This window comes from Talpa occidentalis, unplaced genomic scaffold (assembly GCF_014898055.3).
Source record: "Talpa occidentalis isolate TD23 unplaced genomic scaffold, MPIMG_talOcc4v2.1 talOcc4.10, whole genome shotgun sequence".
NCBI lineage: Eukaryota > Metazoa > Chordata > Mammalia > Eulipotyphla > Talpidae > Talpa > Talpa occidentalis.
The window spans coordinates 52,678,151-52,702,014 of record NW_023600993.1 but is presented as its reverse complement, the minus strand read 5'-3'; the positions used below and the strand labels follow the sequence as shown (position 1 = coordinate 52,702,014).

At 38.2% G+C, this 23,864-nt stretch overlaps 1 protein-coding gene across 4 annotated transcripts in view; it reads left to right on the top strand.

The window, feature by feature from the left end:
* Nucleotides 1–18,839, top strand: part of FOXP1 (forkhead box P1) — a 167,594-nt gene extending 148,755 nt beyond the window's left edge. For 3 of the 4 annotated variants that reach the window (XM_037492664.2, XM_037492649.2, XM_037492641.2), the window contains 7 exons: nt 2,065–2,266; nt 2,371–2,450; nt 3,051–3,152; nt 6,432–6,553; nt 8,261–8,330; nt 13,027–13,193; nt 18,659–18,839. In XM_037492664.2, the coding sequence (XP_037348561.1) occupies nt 2,065–2,266; nt 2,371–2,450; nt 3,051–3,152; nt 6,432–6,553; nt 8,261–8,330; nt 13,027–13,193; nt 18,659–18,803 (888 nt within the window). In that variant the 3' untranslated portion in view covers nt 18,804–18,839. The remainder of the gene's footprint in view (nt 1–2,064; nt 2,267–2,370; nt 2,451–3,050; nt 3,153–6,431; nt 6,554–8,260; nt 8,331–13,026; nt 13,194–18,658) is intronic. The other variant, XM_037492656.2, reaches the window with a different exon arrangement.
* Nucleotides 18,840–23,864: the final 5,025 nt, after the last annotated feature.

Here is a 23,864-nt window from a genome sequence, read left to right as displayed (position 1 = left end):
ATATTTGTTTGACTTCAGGCCCAGGTTTCATGGGCCTCAGTTTGCTTATTTGTAAAATAATGGGAAATAATGTCTTAAGTGTTAGTGATGGTCTAAGAATTCAATTAAACCAAACAGTGGCAGATGGTTTGCAACATGAGTTTTACAAATGTTATCCATGACTTTCCATGGTGTTCTGATATTCTTAGGCTTAGCAGCATCTGAATTTTAAAAGCTGTATATTTATGAGCTTTAACCTCTCACGCATCAATTTCCTTGACTCTTTGCCTGGGCTGATGCTCATACACACCGTCTCTGTACTTGGTCTGTGATAAAGGCCCAAGTCAAAAAAGATCTGCCCTAGTCTTCCCCCTTGGTTCTGAGCTCTGCTCCATCACATGGCAGCTACTATGAGCTCCTAACATTTAGTTACCAAATGAGTGATGAAGTGCTTTCCAGAACTAATAAAAAAGCAGCACACAGCATCTTCCCAGCTTGCCAGGGGATTTGTCTGGGCAGAGCCATCTCCATAGCTTGCTCTTCTCAGGCATTGGGGTTGTGGGTTGTTTTGCTGAGTCAACATTCCAAGCCAAAAATAAGAAAAAAACACAACTGCAAGCGTCCAGCCCAACTTTGAGTTTCCAGTATCATTTACATATTTCCATTACATTTCCCCAATGATATGTGATCTTTTTATTCTTCACATGTATTGCTTTTTTTATGGAACTACCCTAAACATATTAGATGGAGAAGTTTCTCTTGGTGTGTGAATAAGGTTGAGTCTTTTCAACAGATTGTAACTCCCTTTTAATATGTTCTTTGATTATGATCTCAGAGGAATCTCACTTTTAATATCTTCCTCAAATAATGTCTTGTACTTATGACAGCAGCAGTGGTAAAATAGACTTATTTTGTTCAGCACTTTGAAATTTGGTTTTAGCAGTCTACTCTGCTGAAGTTTTGTGGATTTGGGGTGCTTGTATGTATCTACGGTAGCCATTCTATATAAAATGTTGTAGATACGCTGAAAAAGACCAAGTTTGTTAGCATCACCAGACTTAACATTTTTATAACAACAAACTTGGGGAAAGGGAGCCTGTTTTACCACCATTAATAAGAAAAGCACTTCAAGGTGCTGTTTTACCGGTATTACAGTACCAGTGCCTGTTTTACCGGTATTAATAAGAAAAGCACTTCAAGGTGAAACTAGGAAGATAGGCTAGGGGAGAAGGTATCAAAACAATGCTCATTCTTGTTCGCCTCTCCTACTTCAGATATTCATTCCATGACTCAATATATCATTCCTGAAAATTTGAAACATGAAGGAAAAAAAATCAAAAAGTTTACAGTTCCAGATCTCTCATACAGTATTCCTTTTAAATTAACAACTTCCAGGCCTATAGTTGATAGAGTTTAATGAAGATTACACATAAAACTTCCAAAGATAAATCTCTACCAAGGGATGGCTTACTGGGTCAGTGTCATCCTCTTTAGCATGAGTTAAAGCAGCAGTTCCCATCCATGAATTTTTATTATGGACTATCCTCATGTTGTCGTCTAACTATGGCTATTTAAATGCAAGTTTAATTTTAATAGAAAAATTAACAGTTCCTCGCTTATACTAGCATGATACAGAAAGTTCTGTTGGGGAACTCAGATCTGTCTATACCACTGCGTATTGCCAAAATCATTGCTGTTCACTGGCACTCTCTACAAGAACACCATCTCTGGCTTTGAGGTTTGCAAATCATGGTAGGCTATTGAAAGGAGTGTAAAGTTGTGATTTAAAGAAATGTTTTGACTCAGGATTTCGCAAGCTCACTAGGCTAGGTAACTCCTTTTACTTTCTGTATCCACTCCGTTCCAACAGAAGGAAGTGAACATTGCAAGAGATGTTCTGTACTAACTTCGAAGTGTATTGTTTTTATATAGGAAGTAATTTCATGTTTCAGTTGATTAATAAACATCTGCTTAAGGCAACAAAACTAGCCATGCATCCTCAGTATCATTCTTCTTGGGTTGTAGATGTTTTCTGGGTTGCTATGTTTTTCTGAAGGCCTTCTAAGAATGGTCCTTTTCTCACAGCTGAATCTGGTATCAAGTGTCACACTCTCCAAGTCCGCATCCGAGGCTTCTCCACAGAGCTTACCTCATACTCCAACGACCCCGACAGCCCCCATCACTCCCGTCACCCAAGGCCCCTCCGTCATCACCACCAGCAGCATGCACACGGTGGGACCCATCCGCAGGCGGTACTCAGACAAATACAACGTGCCCATTTCTTCAGGTAGATGCTCCATTTTTGCTTCCTGTAGAATTGTAATATGCAATACTTGTTGACGAGTCTCTTTTTTAAAATTGATCATTAATAGGACAATGATTCTTATTTAGCAGATATTGCGCAGAACCAAGAATTTTATAAGAACGCAGAAGTTAGACCACCATTTACATATGCATCTTTAATTAGGCAGGTGAGTAAATAACACAGTATGTGAAATTATATCAAAAGGTGTACGTGTACATGGATATATTATATTGATGAAGTAGATTTAAAACCGTTTAGTATGCAAGCATGCTAAAACCTTTTCTATAAGGTTTTTTAAAACTGCAATATATAACATAATTGCTTTTGATTAAGTATTACAATACGATGTGATTATTAGGAAATTCATTTCACACAACAGTGAAAATGAGCCTGTTTAAAGATGGCAAGTCAATTATCACAAGCTACAGTAATCTCTGATCCCTAGAATTAATCTGAGCTCTAAATAATTACTGAGCTTTAATCAGCTAGTGAAATGTTTTGCATTTCTCTTTGATTCTGCTTTATGAATGACTAATAAATTAATATTTCTGTACGGAAACAGAAATAAAAACTCAAAACAATTAGATAATTCCATTTTGAATTTTGCTATTGAACTATTAAATACAACCATTAATCTTAGATTATTTTGTAACCTTTCTTACGATTTAGCTCCCAATCACGGTTATTTTATATTTTTCAAGAAACTGTATAATGATGATTCTGCAGATTTGGCCATAAATTATCTTCTGTTACTTTTGCTTTATAGGCCATTCTTGAATCTCCAGAAAAGCAGCTAACACTAAATGAAATCTATAACTGGTTCACACGAATGTTTGCTTACTTCCGACGCAATGCAGCCACGTGGAAGGTACGTGTTCTCTCAGGCCCATTTAGTCTTAACTCTTTGCCTTTAGAGAAGAGAGTTTGTTGTGGATAAAATGCATTTGTTGTAAGTTACATTTATATTGTCTCATTACACTAGCGTGTCTCTGTAGTAGTATTTGACTGAGAAAATCCTTCCATGGCAGAAGACTCCCATTACATTTGGGTGGACCAACTTGTCAAGTCCTCTCCATGGAGGGAATGTGGAGGTCTGACTGACACAAAACCTCCTGCCTTTAGTTGTGTAGCCAACTCCAATATTTGCAGAGACACATAGACAGATAATTTCTTTTTTAACCATTAAGAATCTAGAGAAATCACCAGACAAATTTGACATAACATTCACTGGTTAGATAAATAGTGTAGAAAACTGTATAATACCAGCACTGTATATGGGATTTATTAGAGGAAAACACAATGTATTATTAAATCTTGGGTTTTTATGTCAAGAGATTGTATGGCAGAAACTCATAGTTCTTCTGGGGAAGGAAAGTAGATTTTAGTTATGTAACTTCACTGTAACACCATTTGCTATGAAACAGGTCAAATTTTACAACTCCATGTTGTGTATCCCTAATAAGGCATGGAGTCACAAGACATAAGTCATTCTCATTTCAGCATTTGGTTCTTAAAAGAGTCCATAAATTTTTGGATTTTCTTACCTTCAGTTTCTGAGTGTCTAATATTTTGCTATGAAAGAGGGCAGACCCAATTTTTTTTGTACTTTTACTATCTTATATCCCTAAATTTGAAAACATTTAGAAATTTAAATATTTTAGGATATTTTTTTCACCTCATATTATAAATACAATAGGGATTTATTATAATATGCAAAGAAAACAAACTCATGTTACCTTAACAAAAAAATTTTTAAAAAATTTAAAAAAATGAATATAACCTAGAATTAATTTATCAACTTTGCAGAACCATCAATATCATGTAACCCAGATTATCTTTTTTATTTCCATTAAGACACCTGGGTATTAAAGGGAACACCAACTTTCAAAACTTACCCTCTCTTTCTCAGCCTACCTTGGGAGATAAAATACTTTAACTATGAATAAAAAATTCTTTAACTATGAATTCTTTTCAACATTTAGGAAGTATAACATGGAGCAGATATTTTCTTCAAGTTGCCTCTTATTAAATAGATAATCATCAAATTTAAAAATTGTTATCAGTTGAGAATATATTATTTAAGCTTATGTCTTTAAGGTTTAACTTTTTACATTTTTTGCAATCTGTGGGGGAAAATACCACTAATATAAATAATCCTAGAAGAAGTACTTAATGACTCAGAAAGACATGTCTTTGCTTGAACTCTGATTTTAGACAAAAGATGAAATGCCCAATTGAAGTTGTGACTGAAAATAATTTACTTATCTTTTGGGGGAACACTTGATTTCTAGTTGGTCTGTGTTAAATGTATAGTCCTTGAAAACAAAACTGAAGTTTGGACTTTACATCTTTACTTGCAGGCTATTTAGTTCAGACAGAGCTATAACGATTCATTCTTCAGATGTGGCTTCTTTAGATCTTTGCTATTCTGTACATTTTGATACTTATTTTAAAACATCAGACAATGATTAGGATGAGAAGAAATGTTGAATTCTTTCCCAGTTATAGCTCCTATACACATGCTTTCTCTTTTTTTAAGGTTATTTTGATTTATTTCTTTATTTCAACCTCTTCAGTGCTGCTCTAGGAGATAGCAGCAGACCCTTAGCATCCTTATACTGTGACTTCATGGAATACAAAGACTAGACTCCATTTTATATGCTAAGAAATTTATGCTACCAAGTATAATTATAACATCCCATATGGTTTTTAGAGATTTTTGTTTTATTTGATATTTATGCAAACCCATCAAACCAGATCAGGGGTTCCTTTCATAGTCACCTGCTTGTCCTGCACCTATGCCCAATTGTGCTGACATTGATCAGAATTCCTTGAGAATTTGTCCCGTGAATTCTCCTTGTGGGCAGTTCATCATGCCATGTAATAAACAGTGTCTCCCTATCTTTTCAATATTCTGTATCAGAAAAGAAAAATAATTATCCAGCTTGATTCCTTACAGAGTCACCAATTGTGATGATCCAAAATTTGAAACACCCCTTGAAGTATCAAGATAACTGCCCCCCTTGAAGGATAATTTAGAGAGAATTATTGTAAGTGGTGGGAGGAGAGGGGTGCAGAAATGTTTGAACAATAGCAGAATGATTGGAATTGTGTACCCACAGGGTACATGAGGTGTGATACATGCATCAGATCCTCATGCACCAGAGAGCCCCCTACTTTTATTCCCTATAAGAAGAAATTTTTGAGTAAATGACATGGGTCTCTTTGCAATACCCATTGGCCCCATTTTGAGATCAGTCAGTTCACCCAGCAGGGCTTCCTATTATACCCAGTTAGGGTTGTAGATTTTCTGAAACTCAAAGGAAAGATGGGCTGTTGAAACTTCTTCACACTTGTGTTGAGATCCTCCTTTTTTAGGTAGGTTATAGATGTCAAGGGTCTCAGCTTAGGGATGACCAGAAGTGATTTTTTAATCATGAGAAACATGTGTCTATAGAATCCATCAGCTGCGGGAATATCATCCTTTTTGCCATTGAAAGTGCTAGTCATGTGTTCCTTTGTCATTTTCTCAGTTAATTAAGGTTACTTGCCCATAGCAAATGTAACTTTTATATGTTTTTGGAAAGGTAAGAAAAGACATAGCCTGGTCATAGATACTGATCAGCTATAGCAGGTGATACTCTCGATGGATTTTTCCAATATAGAATTTTTCTTAATTGAAGAACAAAAAGAAAAAGAGCAAAACTGTAGTTAACAAGATGAATTGAGTCTTCCTCTTTTATGGTTATTAAAAAACTACCCTGCGTTATGGACGACAAATGGGTTTCGAAGGGACAGTTTTCTGCTTTACATGTTTCCTTATTTTGAAATCATACTGACAATATTTTCCCATTTTTACTGTGAAACCTATTTTGGGCTTCTGTGCATATAAGAATATATTTCTCCTGGTTAGCGATAACCAGAGGACTAGATTCAAATGTCGAAATACAGTTAACTTACAATTTGGTTTTTAAAATTTTGCTTCTGGAAAAGGGATCCTTAACCACAAGAAGATTATCCACGGGGGCGGTAGCTCCAGTTTTGGGGTATGGTTTTACAATGGGGACTGTTAGGCTGAATTTACTGCTGTTTTTGGAGTCTTTTCTTATAGAAAATGTAAATGTTTTCTCTTTTATACTTGCTGCAGAATGCAGTGCGTCATAATCTTAGTCTTCACAAGTGTTTTGTGCGAGTAGAAAACGTTAAAGGGGCAGTATGGACAGTGGATGAAGTAGAATTCCAAAAACGAAGGCCACAAAAGATCAGTGGGTATGTCCACCATGTTTGAACTTCTTAGCCTAGCTTGGATTGTGCTAACAAGTATAACGTAGAGGCTTTTGGCTGCTAGATGGTGTTAGACCAAAGAACTGGTTTCACGTTGTCGCAGTTAAGGGAAGCAAAAAAGCATTTCATCCCTCCTGTTTTGTATACCCACCAGTCCCCCCGCCCTGCTTGCCGGTCTTTGTTGCATCACATGCTAGTAGCTTTTAGGTGGCAATGCATATTAACCCTCACAAACCATTTGCTTATGCTTATTGCATTTTATTTTCTTTTTCCTGTTCCCTGTATTGGATGTCTGTTCTGCCCCCAACCCCGTCTCCTTTTGTTGCCACTTCATCTCCTTTGCTGCTGCTCCTATCCCAGGGTGCCATTCGCACCAACCTCTCACTGCATAAGTGCTTTATCAGAGTAGAGGATGAGTTTGGGTCCTTTTGGACAGTTGATGATGAAGAGTTTAAACGTGGCCGCCATATTCAACGAGGCCGTCCTCGCAAATACTGCCCCGATGAAAACTTTGACGAGCTTGTCGCACAGTAAGAGCCTTTACTTGCTTTTGTTTTTTTTTTCTGCTGTTGCTTTGGCTTTGCATGGTTGACTCATCCCATGTAGTTTTGCATTTCACCAAGTAGCAGTGCCACGGCTTTCTGCAACAGAACTAAATTGTGTGATTTATACATGTATTTCTCTCGTTTCTCTTTGGAACACCAGTGCCTTGAATAATGCTTTTTTGAAGTCTTTAATGCAAATATTGGTTGTATTTTGATTCAGCAGCTTACTGGGACCCTATAACTACGTACTTTAATGTGACCCATAATTCCTCCAAGTAAAAGGAAGCTTTTATTTAAAGTGTGTATTTAACAGGGTAAATTTCTTATTTGTCATCCAGTGTAATAATATAAATGTAGTGACATGAATGATTAAAATACTCCCAGCATAGGGGAAAAAAAAATGATAGCAGCACATATACTTCCTAATTTCATGGCCCCCTGATAAATATATAGGTGATTTCCTACTAGAAGCCACTCCTTCCCCTCAGCATCTCCTATTTGACTATTTAGTATTTTTATTAGACTTAGAGATTTTCTGAAAACAGCATCTTCTCTTCGTTTGTTCAGTTAATGGACAGCACTCCATATTCTCATACCCTTCCAGATTTGGCTATTCGAGAATGAAGCCAGTCCAACCTCCCACCTCACTCCCCTGATACACATTTCTGCCTTCTTTTGGCCTTGGAGATCTTCCAGGGAGCCATCCTGCTGTTCCTCTAGCCATTACTTTAGAGTTCAGACCATGGAGATGCTGAAACACCCAGATTCCTCCAGCATATCCCAGGAAAGCACTGTCCAGCACCTCGGTATTCTGACTCCCTGCTGGCAAAGAGCTGAAAATTTGTCAGCATTTTAAGATACCAAAGTAAATCCATGGAGGGAGTGCCCCAACCCTTAAGTGTTATTACTTAAGCCAGGTTTTTACACCCATTTTCACGGAATAACAGAGTCTGTTCTACCCAGAGTTTATCACACAGACCTGTCCAGGAAAGCCAGGGAATCTGGATAAAACCTAACTTTCCTTTGATTTTGTTACTGGGGTAAATTTCTGAGTAGGAAGGATATCAGCAAGCTTAAAACAAAACTTAGTTAGGAACTCGGGGGTTGATTGTGTTTAACTTTGACTTTTTATCTTTTTCTTATGCAGTAACCCTTCCCTTATTAAAAACATGCAGAGCAGCCACGCCTACTGCACACCTCTCAATGCAGCTTTACAGGTAAGATGAACGGCCATCCCGAATATGCAGCAGAGGCACATGTCTCCCCCACTCATTTCAAAATATATTAGCCTCGCTCTAATTAGATATTAAATTTTAATTCCGTTAAACTTTTTTCTTAAGTGCACAAAGCATCGTACTCCCTGGAGGCAAACACATCGGGCTGCTTCAGCATTAGCAGGATGCTTAGCATTTTGAATATTGTGGCAAAAAAATTAAAAGTTCACTTATTAATATTTATCAGCAGTATCATAATTTCCATCCTCTTATTTCAGAATTTCACTTGAGGCAAAAATACCACAAGTGTAATTACTCTAGCACAGCTATTAATGTGCGGGATGATAGGCCACTGTATCACATGACCTTCTATTGTTCATGGGTTTAAAGAGAAAGCAGAGCTTTTTATTTCTTCTTCTTTTTAAAGTCTGTTTTAGCACATTTTCTTTTGTCCGGGGGTGATCCGGGTTTGGCTCGCTTTATAAAAGTAAACTGTTTTTGTTTAAAATGTGAAGGTGTTTAAGGAGACGGTTTAGCTTTCCAGCAGATTGCTCAAAATTACATAATAAGCACACCGAATGTTTGTTTCCTCTACTGACAGACCCAGCACTCATTAGGTAACCAACGTTACTGGGGAATGGAGACACCAGAATTGAGCAGGCGTGAGATTACTGCCCAGATAGGAGTTACCAGGGCAGCCCTTGTATTGAGCAAGCATTTTATTTATTGCATTTCTTAGTTACCAGACAGTAAAGTCATCTTATAAGCGGAAAAAAATTCTGCAGTACTGCTTCACTAAAGTCCCTGGATTGTTCCCAGACCCCCTCAAGAGTTCATAGGTAGGCAGTGTCCTTGTGCCTGTGGCCCTGTTTGAAGACGACTCTTTCTAGATTATTCTCAATGACAGGTCAATGAAATGTTGACTCCTAACTGATATTACATATATATTTATTTTTATAGATCAGTTGGTCTAATATTTATAATCCCATGTTATTACAGACCCCTATAGCCTGTGTTTGCTGTGATGGGGGCTACAGCACCTGAAAATTGGTTGTTAGATACTACAATGTTTTATTCCCCTCCAAAAGGCCATCGTATGTGAGCAGACACTAAAATTTTGTAAGAGAAGGGTGCAAATGGAATAAAGTCTTTCAAAGGCTCCTTAAGGGATCACTGTGAAAACTTGCAAAATGAGCGACATTACTAAAACAGCATGGGGTAAGGAGGAGGTAATTATGGGAGCCCTGGCTCTCACTGCTCAGTCCACAAATATTTATTGAGCACCTACTCTACACCCTACAGCATTATTTTCCCTGAGCGCTCAGTAGAGGCTAATAGCTCCCAAGAATGAATGGTTCACCTTGTATATAGTTTCAGTTCAGAGACAAATTCACTGAACTCATCTTTTCAGTAATTATATTTATTTATTTTTAGCCTGAACCAAATTTAATAGGAAGAACTCCTTTCCACATTGCTTTTAATTATTTGTAGTTTACCCAGTAACTTTAGAAAAGCAAATGAAAGCACGCTTAGATGCCACCACTGTAAATACCATTCATTAGTAACTTATTTTCCCTGGAGTCTTGTGAAGTGTGAATTTAAAAGCCTCTCTATCTGGAACAGTATTAAGATGACAAGCACATTTTACATTCATGAGGCGGAAAGGCAAAAAAAAAAAAAAAGCAGTGTTCCTCCATCCTCAGGATTCTCTTAACTATGTGACTAATTTCAATTAGGATGCTTTGTCATTACAGAACTGTTCATGTTTCAGCTCTAAAACCTTTTTTTTTTTGCATCTGTTGCACCCTTTCTTGTTTTTAGTGTTAGCCCAAAACTCTACCACAGTTTTCAAGAAAAGTTTATTTCCACAGTGAGGTGAGGCTGAATAAGTTGATATAAATCCATGATTTGAGGAGTGAATCTTTGCCCTTTCTTCTATGAGTTGGCCAGTAGACAGTCTCAAAGACAACTTTTTTCTGTACAAATTAAATAAAGATTCTACCAGCAGGCCTTCCTTTTCCTTTATTGCCCATTTCCATTTTTTTAAGACAAGTAAAAATAATAGTGGAACAACATCTTTAAAAGATTACTAAAGCAACATAATGCATGATATACAATTTATAAAATAGGACAGCAGAATCTACTACAGAAATAAAACATTGGACTTGGGACAGATTACATTATGCTCTGAAAAAGTGAAGTAACTAAGGGTAACCGTAAAGCTTCGTATTTATAGACTGCCTTTTCCCTCGGCTCTCAGAGCATTTAATGTTCCAGCGTGATAGTACTCCTGGACTACGGCATCATTACTTAAGTACCTTCATTTTTTGGCAGAGGTACCAGTGAGATATAAAACACATACTGTGCACAGGACCATTTATACAATTAAGTCCATTATAAAAACTGAAACCCACCAACGCTCTTATGTGTACATGAGCTACAGAAAAGAACTGCTTTGTGAGGTATGGATAGTTAGTGAATATTTTTCAAATAGTGGGTAGTTGGCTTTGATCACTCACCAAATAATTGTGTGTCAGGCACCGGGTTCTCTTTGTTGCCCACTTGATCATTTTATAAAGGGACAAGGCTGGTTTTCTTCACTTGGCTCTTTCTTGTATGAGAACCAAGATTCAATATAAGGACTTGCCTGTTGGATGCCTGTCCCACCACTGTGGCCTCAGTCCATGATGCAATCTCCATCAGAAATGACCTAGATCATTTTGAAAGCCAAGAAGATCAGATCATCCCAAGAAGGTTACCCTGTCTCTTGGGTGACCAACTCAATCAAAGAACATATTCTCACACACACTTCATTTTTGTCTGATCAGTTTTTGACTTGAGGACCTGCTAAAATACCAAGCCAGCGATGGCCCACTTTTTCCACATTGTGACTGTGTAATAGCAAAATAGTCTTGAGCGAGCCATTCTTGCATTTCTAGTTAAAAGAGACTTGGATGATGGTCCCATGACACTGCCATGACTATGAAAGGCATGACCACTGTTTTGTCTCAAATAATAGCAGTTAAGATGCTTGTCCAGCTGCAGACTAGGGAGAAAATATCTGGCAACTATCCTTGCATTTTGCTCTGCCAAAAAAAAAAAGAGAAAAATGCTTTATTGAAATTACAAGACATCCGTTGACAAAAAAGTACTTGATGCAAATTATTTGACACACTGTAGGAAAGTCAGGAATGTTCAGATTTGCTGCTCATCAAAATGAGTTTGCCACATTTGGAAATAAAACAGGATTTTCCTCTTCCCCCGCCCCACTCCTTAAAGGAGGCAGTTCTATAAATTCAGAAGTGGAGGGAAAGAAAAGCTGTGGGCTTGCAGAGGGCCCAGCTTTGAAATAGCTCCTTAGCCAATGCTGGATTAGGTGTGGATGGGGCTTCATGGCTAGGCTTATATCGAGAAGTCATTTCTGTCTTTAGAATTCGTAGTGTGAGATGGAGATTGCGTAATATATAGATTCTCCGCAGCCCTGCTTTGTACCCTTTCTCTCTTCATTTTTGGCTTTTACTTTTCTGTGAGAGCCAGGATTTCCAGAATGTTTGGACTCTTGTTTGACTGGCCGATTGAAGTCACCATGCCAGCTTGTCTTGTGATTTTACCTTTTCCTCATTAGGATGGAAAATCAGGCCTGGTATAGTCTGCAAGAGGACATTTCTGATAAATCTTGGTCTAATTAGAGATGCCAGTTTTTGCAAGTCTGTTCTCTTTAATAAAATAAAAATTTTTGCTGGGTCATAATTGCTACCCAGATGAAACAATATGGACACCTTAGTGATATAATTGACGGTTGTCTGCATTTCCAACTGGGTGGTTATTTTATTTAAAGGCAGTGAGATAGGATGTGAATCGTATCCCGTTATAGGGTTTAGGAGTTTTTTTTTTCCATTTCCACACTTTTTGTGCTGACACTCATTTGGAGTGACTTTGTCACCTTCAATATGGAAGGTGACAATATGGAAGGTACCCCCAAAGAAATATGATTTAGAGCTTCCTGTTGCCAGAGACTTTTTTCCTTAGTCCTAAAATTCCAAGTGATTGTTCTGAGTCTGAAAGTTTGGGTGGTGTTACCTTCATTCAGTTATCTCAGACTACACTAAACAGATTAAAAAATCATTAAAAAGGAAATGATGGGGAGAGGGAGATGAAAATTGATTCCAATTCTATAATCTCTTCCTTTTCTATAGGATCTAAGAGGTAAATGTTTATGGAAGTTCTCATAAGTTTCAGCTGTGCGGCCAGAATAATCTGATCAAATCTTCAATATCCAATACTGGAGTCATCAAAGTGGATAAAAAAAATGAAAATCCCATTATATTTCCCTGTGATCTGGAAATATTCAGTCCGTCTTGAAAAAAGGCATCAGACATAAACCTCATATTAGATAGCTTTGTCTAAGCCATGTGACTCTACCCAGCAGGGTTGAACTGGTTCTTCCTCCCCAGGGAACTCCTCCCAGCCCCCCCTTACATCTCTCCAGCCCGCCCACCTAGCTTTTCAAAACCAAACTTGGAATATGTGTCACCAGTTTTACTTTGAAAGAAAATCCTTCTGTACCTATTAGAAACTTGAGTTTGCCAACCATGGTATGGTTAACTTAAGTGGAAGATGACTGTATACACCATCATTAATAGTTTCCCTGTGTATGCATACCTTGTGTCTTAATAAATTTTCTCTTGGTTGATGGCAGGCTTCGATGGCTGAGAATAGTATACCTCTATACACTACCGCTTCCATGGGAAATCCCACTCTGGGCAACTTAGCCAGCGTGATACGGGAAGAGCTCAACGGGACAATGGAGCATACCAACAGCAATGAGAGTGACAGCAGTCCAGGCAGATCGCCCATGCAAGCTGTGTGAGTACTGTCCACTGCCCAGAGCTTTGCTTGCAGATTTTGCTCTCCTGGGTGAGGTGCATACAGTCATTTCTCTGGGAGCACTTTATACCTTATTTGTACGCTCTGAATTTTTAGAACCCAAGTGGAAGTTTGTGCTTCTGGAAATGCTTAGCAATGTTAGCACATAAAAGGATCTTTTACTGACTTTTCCATAAAAGCCATCAACTTTATGCAGCCCCTCCCAAGTGCACACAGCACTAAAATGGCTGACACTTTTCCTTTCTTTTCTCTGCTGTCATCTTGGGCCATTATTTAAGCCACATTACTCTCTTCTCCTAAAATTAGTATGCATCTCTGCGTAAAATTTTGTGCTTTGTTCAACTTTTGGGCCTGGTGAACCTAGCAGGGGAGAAAAAGAATCCTTGTTTACTCGGTTGTTTGATAAGCTTAACCTCGAACAAGATGCCGGGGTGTTATTACCAAGCATTAATGATGGCACAAATGAAAGGCAGCATGATTTATAGATTGCTCTTAAAATATCAAAAGGAAAATTAATAGGAGCATTATAGCAGCAGACAGCAGTGTAATGAGCACACATATAACTGAATGAAGTGATGGGCGATGGTTGTCCACGCTGAATGTGAATGGCACCCAGACCAAGAAACCACAGAAAGACCAGTGCGAAGCTGTGATGCCCCTGGGGGTGGCTAGGACATGGGAGGGAACTGTGACTGTAACAACTCCCTCTCTCCCAGAAAAGTTTAAAACAGTGCAAAGAAACCATATCATCCCCAATGATTTGATTTACTAGGGGTAGAATGAGCGCCTCTCCTTTTTAGCAAGTGTCTGGGAAGCAACTTCCTGCTTTAACTGGATATTTCTAATACTGTCAGCTCCTAGAATGGACCTCTTGTCTACACAGTCTTTCTGAATTACTGATCAACATCTTTTTTTTTTTTTAAGATAATTTGAATGATAGCAATGGAAAATATGACCTATAGCAATTAGGAACAGAATGATTTGGCATCTAATGACCATCATGAAAATACTATCTGCCAGGATAATTGGTGCGTTCCTGGGAATCTGAAATTTGATTATTCAGCATTTGAATATCAGGGCCAAAGTGCTTTGAAAAGAATCTTTAATGATGGAAGTAATCTTATTTATTTATTTATTTATTTTTGGAAATAATTGTTTTTCACTTAAACAGCCCCTCGGCATTTAGTCCACGGCACCTTAAGAATATGTTTACTTCTTATACTTACAGTGCCGTATCTCATGCCTTCTAAAACATCCTAGTGTTTCTCACTTTGCTATCACATGTCTTTCTGACTCTGCTATCACACCTCATATTCATCTTTAAGTCACTGCCATGATAGTAGAATTTACTGTGATATTAAAGTGCAGAACAAGTGTACATTGAGATATAAGCCACTTAAAGAAATACCCGTTAGAATAAAAATGGCTGAAGCTATTGAATGACAGTGATTCTTTTTCTTATAATCTATACAGATTTCAAGTTTATTCGATATACATTCCTTATATTGTGCACAGACAACCCCTTAAAATATTTGGGAGAAGACATCATGCAACAGTTTAGAGTAATGCTAATTTTGTGGTAGAAGATAAAGTTACTATACCGTTAATTTGTTGACCACTTTGAATTAACCCCAGTATTACCAGAAACCATACTTTACAGCCGTCTGCATAAAGACATCAAAATGTACACCATTTGTGGCTCAGATCTCACAGGTTTACATTGTTTGCTAAATATAATTATATGTCAACAGCAGATTCCTTATCCTGCCATCAGTGTCATAGACTGCTACTCTTTTTGACCCCGTATTTCCATTAAGTGAATTCTGTAATGACATAGTTTTCGTTCTTGTCTAATATGCATTACCCTGCTATGATGCAAATTGTTTTTTAACTGTTCGAGACTGTTGGAATAAATCAAGCCATAAACTTTCAACAAGGCTTAAAGGACCTTGTTAGTATGGCAGCCCAAGTAATATCTAGTGTTGAAACCAACTCACTATTCATACCCTTTCTGTGGCACTCAGATACTACTGCATTTCTTTTCTCTTTTGAGACACTAGAAAATAGCTGCATAATTACGACTTGGGGGCTTTACACTTCTATCCTGATTGGAGCTAAAGGAGCTACAAAGCAAAATACTCCATGCTGTGCACACACCCTCAGAACACAATGCCTTTAAACACCAGTCAGCTTTATTTTAAAACTCTTGTGTTCCCAGAGTGGCTAAACAAAGGAATTACTCAGATGTAAAAAAAAAAGGGAAATGTGTGGTTTTGCCCAGTTTTCCAATGGTAGCTCTTCTAGGAGTAGGAGTTGGAGAGAGGTGGAGCGGGGGACAGCAATCTGAATGGGGAGGAAGGTGCATCGCAGAGCCCCTTTCTGGGAGACACAGTGGGTGTACGTGAGGCTTCGTATCTGAAATAGTTTGCATCATACTTGAAATGTATCTTGTCTGGAAATCCATTCTCTTTTATTCTCAGAAGCACTGTGTGCCTGTGCTACCACATTTGCCACACTCAGGGGGATCTGCTGGTATCAAGAAACATCCTGAAAAGTTGGCATTTTAAGAAGTCTTAATATCTCACCTAGTTGTGTGGTCAGGTTTTTACACAGTAGATCTCTTTCTCAGTGACATTTCTCGATAACCCACTCTGCATTTTGTACTGGGATTGTGCCAGGGTGTACAAAAGGGTCAGAACCGGTGTCTTTGGGATGGTAAATAATCTTACTTATATTCAGCTGGAAATTTCAGAGGAGGGGGAGCAAAATAGTCTTTAGTGTAAATTGTGTCTTTACATACATCTGATTTTTTTCACAGAAAAACATTTATCAGAGTCAAAAATGATAAAGCAAGGACTTCATTAAAACTGTTCATTTCTTCTAGGTCTCTCCTCCCCCTTTTGCCCATAATCTCATATCATCAAATTCAGGTTTATAAGCCTGAAAATATTAACAAATCTAATAGTTTAAAAAAATGAGAGTAGGAAAATGTTGGTCAGGGAAACTATATTTGAACCTCACTACATGGCTAACTAAAACACAGACACATTCCTGGCCAATTAACATTACCAGAGTCATGTGATCAGTGGAGATGAGAGGTAATTTATGAAGTAACAGTTCTTAATAGAAAAAATAGGAAACTGAAATATGAGAAATGGTTACCATTGTCTGTAATCCAAGAGATACAATTTCACCTCAGCTTACCTTACACCTGCTAAGGAACAAATGTTTTTAAAAGTAGTGCTTGGTGCTGATGAGGCTTAGTCTAAATTTATATAGCCCCTTTGCAAATTAATATCGCAATGAATCACAAGAACCATAAAGATGTTTTGGCCTTTGCTCCAACAATTTCATTCTTAGAAATTTATCCTGAGAAGGTAAATCAACAGAAGTAGAAAGATAAATGGTCACTGCATTATACAAAGAGCAGAGTGTGGGGGACGGGGGAGACAGTCACAAAATGTACATTATTACCAGACTAACATGTCAACACAATGGAATCTCATATAGCCATAAAACTCATAACTGTAAAGCTAGCAAAATAAGTAATAGTATTCCTGCATTTGCAATATGTAAAAATATATCCCCAGTGGGAGGGGATAAGCACACACACAAAATTGTCCTTAATTAAGGTTTATGAGTGATTTTTTTTTTTAAGTAATATTCAATGCACCTAATTTTTCCCATATAAATATCGGGGGTCCTGACCTCATGGGGCCGACCTCAAGGACATGTGACTGTGGTGGTTTTCGGGATCCCTGCTTATGGGGACCCTTACTTGTTTTAATGCTCTGCTATTTCCGTCTTGAAATTCTTACTAATTTTTGAACCACATTTTTCCTATGTATTAGACTTTGTGCGTTTTGTAGCCAGTCCTGAGACTTACTGTGGAAACACAAATAGGTCCATTAAAAAACAACACATAGGTGGAGCAACACCACTGTATCTCGTTTTGCAAGTAGTTTTTGTAAGAGTGGACCCGATTTTTTAAAGGCTATTTATCCAGACATCTACCACCCCGCCCCAAAATTCTCTATGCTGCGCTAATTTTAGAGTCAATTGGTTTTCTGAAGGTTCAAGTTGTCAAGGGCAGTCCAAAGCACTCCTCTGTTTGTTTTTAAATGGTTCAAGTGGCCTTTGGGGCCTGCATATAACATCAATTATTTAGGAAGCCAGCCATCCCCAGTACCACCTCTTATTACTAATACTTGATAATGTCAATTAAAAAATCCTGCCTTCTGCAGCCTGTCCCAGCGATGGGACCCTTTTAACTTGAATGGTTCTTTTACATATCAAAAGCCCTGCAACGGAAAGTAATTTGTATTTGCAAAGGATCGGTTGTAAATATGATTTACGAACAACATTTCTCAATTGTTATCTGAGTGGTTTTGTGTGATCCCCCGTGGTCCCCCTTGGGTGAACCAGGAGCTGGTCCATAATGAGAAAGTTGGCAGATCTCATCGCGGCCACGTCCCGGTGGCTGCTACCAGCCGGGTCTCATGTTTTGCCTTGTTTACAGCTGACAGCGTTATTATTCTGATTGGGCTCTGCTTTCTTATCATATTGTTGTGTTGAGCGAGCCTTTTCCTCTCCGTTTGTGTTTCCTGCCAGGGCTTTTCTTGCCTTATTGACAGTTTGTAAAAATATGCATTAATTTGGAGTTTCAAGCATGTATCATGGTGTCTCTTTGCTGTGTTTGCTTGAAGTTGATTAATGATAGAACCTCGCTTGGGGTCGGTCTCTGGAGAGTTCTTTCACAGGTTCTGCATGTTAACTAGCAAAGCAGAACACACAGCAAGCCATGATTAGCCCTGCCTCCCGCACTCACTGGTCCCCATAAACCACCATTGTATTACAGATTTTTATTTCACGTAATTATTTGAAGTTTTGTATTCATCCACCTTGAATGCCATGACTGGGGCTGTTATCTGGTACTCAAAGTGTGTTCCTTGAACCAGCAACTTCTCCCGTGAGCTTATAAGAGACGCAGGGTCTCAGGCTACTCCTGGGACCTGCTGAGTCACGTGCTGCATTTTAACAAGATCCCTGGGCGATTCAAATGCACATCAAAGTGTGAGAAACAGCACTGAGGAGGAGAGGCCACTCTGTCCAGAGAGCAGTCATTCTAGAGGAGCACTAGCCAAAGCACCTTCTCTGTCTGTCTGTCTCTCTCTTCTGTTCAACACAGCAGCCACCAGGCACATGTCGGCCTGTGCACCAGGCACATGTCGCCCTTGAACACTTGAAATGTGGTCCATGCAACTGAGCAACTGCATTTTTGCATTGTATTAACATCTAATTAATTTTCACTTTAGTAGCCAGATGTGGCGAGTGGCTGCAGTGTTGTCCACTGTAGTTGAATGTGCCTTCTCTGTTGCCCAGAACTCCAGAGTTGCTTTGGATTGGGAATGGACCTCAGTGAACCTTCGCTCATTTTCTTCCAGGCATCCTGTACACGTCAAAGAAGAGCCCCTGGATCCAGAGGAAGCTGAAGGGCCACTCTCCTTAGTGACAACAGCCAACCACAGTCCAGATTTTGACCACGACAGAGATTATGAAGACGAACCAGTAAACGAGGACATGGAGTGAATATCTGGGTGGGCTGACCCCAAGAACGAAGATTGGGGGAAAAAAAAAAAAACAAAGCTAAACACGTCAAAAATTAGCAGTGAAATTGTTCTCCATTTGTTGTACAGTCTGGAGGATTTTCACTACATTTTGACAACTCTGAAATGTGTTAACTCTTAGTGCCATCAAGAATCCCATTTGGGAGTATTTTTGATTTTTCTACTTTTTGTTGAAAAAAGGAATTTGTACTCTGTGCATTGGATGGACTTGTTTGGTACTTGGGATTTTCCTCTCTTAACAGTCAACATCAGTGTTGTAAATTTGCTAAACTGATTCACTTTTAGCAGCAGACTTTGAACTGCAGTCCTGCCAGCGTTGGACACTGAGGACACCCAACTGAGCATGTGCACCTAAGCTGCAGACCAAGCCTCTGCCCAGAATTCAAGGATTCCAATGGACGACCTATTTGCACAGTACTGCATGTTGATTATCACTGCCTTTACTCCATTTTTTTTTTTTTTTTTTTTTTTTGCTTCCAGTTGGGATGGGGAAGGCCTTTGTGTGTGTATTGGGGGGAGGGGTTAAAAATAATTATCCCAAACTTTTTAATGTATTGCTTTTGTTTTTTTGCCTCTACTATACCATTTTTAAGTTCTGACCTCAGGCCTCCATTGGGGCTCGTGGCCTCGTGGAGGCTTCAAGTTTTCTGTACCTTGTCATGAATGTTAATAGGTGTTTTTATTATACAAAGCTGAATGTCATTTCTCGTTTGTAGTTTTCTGTCACTCATTCCATTTTCCTTCAGACATCACCACGTTTTCTCTAAAGTCAGAAAACATTCCGTTTTGGTCTTTTTCAAAAAGGTCCCAAATGCTGCAGTCTACACATGAAGGTCCTCTCACACAGACGTGAAGTCCTGCCAGAAAGAGAATGAATGACAGAAAAAAAAAAAAAAAAACAGAGACTCTAGAAACAATGCCGATTCATTCCACGAAGCAGTATTGGAGGTGGGAAGGGGGTTGTTTCAGATTTTCCTACTCCCTCCCCCCCGTTTTTTTTTTGCAGCTACCATTATTCTTAATAAATGCCACCGCATTTGATCAGCACAAGGAAACCTAGCACCCCACCCCCAGATGCCGTAATAGACTGACAATATGACTGTGAAAGGCTCTCATTGGTGTAACCAAGTTGCAGGGCTGTGTGCTCTGTTCTTTTAACCAGCCTGAGTCACTTTGTTTGCAAAATGACCAAAAAGCTGGTGCCACTGAACAACTTGGCTGAAAGTGGTGGTAGAACTAAATTTAAACATCAGTTTAGACCTGCTTGGTGGCATTAATCTGTTTGAATGTAAATTAGATTTCAGAATGAACTTGTTATGGGAGGTAAAGAGGACTGAGTTCAGCAGATGCTAAAGTGTTAATTTCAAATGTGCAGATTCTGTACCGAAGTTTGATTTGTTATGCAATATTATCACACCCTGCCCAGTGTCAAAAACTAACAGTAGAAGACGTCAAGTCGATGGGGGTCCATCTCAGCCTGGACATGCAGAATGTGATGGTCATGGGTCAGTACAACCTCAGTCCTTAGAGTCCCTCAACCCTTCCACGCTGCACCCTTTTTCCTGTCACTCAATTATTTATCTAGGACCATAGCTTTTGTTTTATTTGACTTTGAGAGCCCTTTGGAGCTTAATTTATATTCTTTATACTTTCTTTTCTAAAATTACCAAAGATATTACACAAAGTTAAATTATGTTCTCTGTTTTATGCTTTATCTGATGAAGCCAAATATCCTCTTATTGTTGATCAAAGGAGGCAAAAGAATTTAGAGGCAATTGATGACATATAGGCTGTTGCTAACCTGAGAAAGAGAACTGCTCCTTCAGCATAGAGTAAATTTAGAAAACCAAGTAGGTAATGGAACCAAAGTTGTTACTTTTTTAATTTTTTTTTTAAATTTTTATTCTAGACTTTTACAGAGACCAAAACTTATTCTTGTCAAGAGAAGTTACGGGGCTACTACAGATAAAAATATGACACTGTATTAAAGGAGCAAAAGAAGGGAGTCCCATTTCAAAGAAAAAAAAAACAGTGAATGTATCTCACTGAAAATTATGGTGTCCAATAAAGGAGACAGTTATGATAAAATTCAGAGAAAACAGAAAAGCTTCCATAGTTGAATTCTAGATCACATAACAGTATTTCTAGAATACTTTTTTTTTTTTTTTAAAGAAAGATTGTATGCCACTTTGGTTTAAGGACCATGCTATGATCACTGCATTATTTTTTCGTTTATCTTAGCATATATCCTCTGGTTTTTTCTTTTTTTAATTTTCCATTTTTTTCTGATTAGGCTTTGCTCAGCGTTTTCCTTTAAAAAAAAAAAGTAACACTTCCATTCACTCATAAGCTTGGTACAAAAACTTCTTTGGCAATTACTTTTGAAGCTTCACTCTGCTTTCTGTATAAAGGGCAGTCTGTGGTCACTCGAGACTTTTTTTTAACTTTTCCAGGCAGCTTCATGATGTGCAGGCAGTAGCCAGACAGGGTCATGGGAAGGAGGCCCTGTGCTTCTAAACTGAGTGGTTGCTGGTTAGTTTGGTATTCAAAAGAGGATAAAAATCTGGTAGATTAGTTCATTCTCAGCATGTGTAGCTAGACATGAGTAAAGATAACAGCATGAGAAACTGTTAGTACGCATACCTCAGTTCAAACCTTTAGGGAATGATTAAAATAAAAAAAATACATTTCACTCAGTTGCACTTAGTCGTATGTCTTGCATGCTTAGTCTAAAGACTGTAGCAAAAAGAAAAAAAAAAGAAAAATTAGATTTTACATATCTTTGCAGGTATCACAGCCTTGCAGAAGAACCAACTGAAAAAAAAAATTCTCAGGCTTTACAGCAAGCAAACTTCACTATGATTTTGACAATTCTGATTCTGTATCCCTTGGGGTATTCCAGTTGCTTCTTTAGGATGGGGTTTATTATGTTGTACATATATCCCGATGTGTCTGTGTGAATCTTTGTCTTTTTTGGGGGAGGGCAGAGGGCAGTTCTTTTTTTAGATAATGTTCCTAAAAAGGAATAAATGCATACACCTGTTTGTCAAAACACCTTTGCTTTTTGTGCAACTGCTTTATATTAATGATACTAAAAAAAATAGCTTTGGAAAAAAAAAAACTACTGTATGTAATGGAATTGCAGAATATGCTGCACATGTATTTCATTTAGTTACCCTTGCTTTAAGAATATTGGATGACATTTCCTGACATGTGGGAGGGAGAAACTCCCTAGCTTATTTTTTTTTCTGCTTTTAAATTGTAACATAGTTGACAGATTTTTTTTTTTTCTGTTCTCATTGATCAGAGCATTTTGTACAGGTTTGTATGTGTGTGTGTATGTGTGTGTGCGTGTGTGTATGTGTGTTAATTTGGTTTTTTTGATACATTCCTATCCCTTGTGTTTATCCTACCACTGCCTTCCTGGCTATCTTAAAACAAGTTCATTTGAAAAGAGAAAAAAAAAATGTTGTTTAAAAATGTTTTCTCCTGCTGCAGTAAATATTTTGCATGATGAAATTCCAGGATCACACTTTCAAAGTTTATCAGTGAAGTGGTGATTAATAATGGGGCGTGTCAAAGCTATTGGACTTTTTGTATGAAAAAAAAAATACTTTACAAGGTGCCAAGATGTAAAGACAATTTGTTACTTTTTTTCCCAAAGAAAAGTGTACATTAGGGAGATAGTCCCTTCTATCAGGCAAATGCACTGTCAGGAATGATGATCCATCCTACTTATCCCTAGAGTTATGTCCTCGTAAGACAAGTTACACTGCCCGCATTGAACCAGCAGTGAAATGAAATGTCAAGGCTTATGTACATGAAGAGTGACCACCGAGCCCTGCCACCTTCGGACAGCGCCCACTTTATTCCCAGCATTCCGCAGACCTAGTAAACACCACCTTGGATGCTTAACCCAAATCTGATGTGAATCACTTGCTATTTTATCACCCCCCCAAAAAAATGTTAAAAAATATTTCCTCTCCTCTCCACATCCCAGCTGAGCTCCGTTTCCAAAGGTACAAAGAAGAACATGCTTATAAGGATTTTAAATCTATGGGGACCTTTTGGTGAATGGTATATACCCTCTTGATATTGTGGATGTTTTTGAAAGTCGTTCGCTTTTTTATCTTGAGAATGAGACTTAGAATTCTCAAGGCATTCTGTGGGCCCGGGTAGGCCCCACAGCCCCTGCTACCAGAAACCTCGCTGGAGGTGGTGTGGTCCGGACTGAGAGTGGTGCTTCGTGGAGATGTGCTGCCAGCGACATGAATTTTTTTGTTTTGTTTTGTTTTGATAAGGCATAAAAGAGATTCATTCCTTGACATCAACTGTAATTCCATCATTCCGTGTCTGTGAATACAGACAATTAAAAAAATGTTGTGTAGTCAGTGCTAATTACTGACATTATAGCATTCTCAAATGCAATAAAAATGCTGGTTGTTCACACTGGTAGTAAAAGTCGCCACAGCCTAAGTTTCTTTCCCCTTCTGACCTGCTGACACTGTGTTAGGCATATGCCTTAGGTTTATCACCAGCTGCTTCCAACACAGAATTAGAATCAATCTTAACGAAAAGCTTTCATCATCACAGAGGGCTGAGGCTCTTACCCTCAGGATTTCAAAGTGAAAGTATGCACTTAGAGAATTGGCAAAATAAAAAAAGAGAGGCTACCTTTTCTCCCAAGGAAGCACACCCTTATTTTTCTTCATCAAATTTTATAGAGAAAAAAAAACAAAATGTTTAATAACTAGCATTAAGAGCAAACTAAAATTTCGTAGGAAAGCAATTTCATGAATAATTCATTAAAATTTCACATCTGCAAGATTAGTCATCCAAATAAAATGCTAATGTCAAAAACATGCACCGTCTATAATATTCTCATCAAGAAATCTTTTTGCATATAATGATAAATGCTTAGATTAGAACAAATGATTTCATAAAAAATATTCTATCCAAAGTATGCTAGTTAACTGCATTTAGTGACGAGAACAGTGGTGTTCCAGGAGCGAAAGATTCCAGG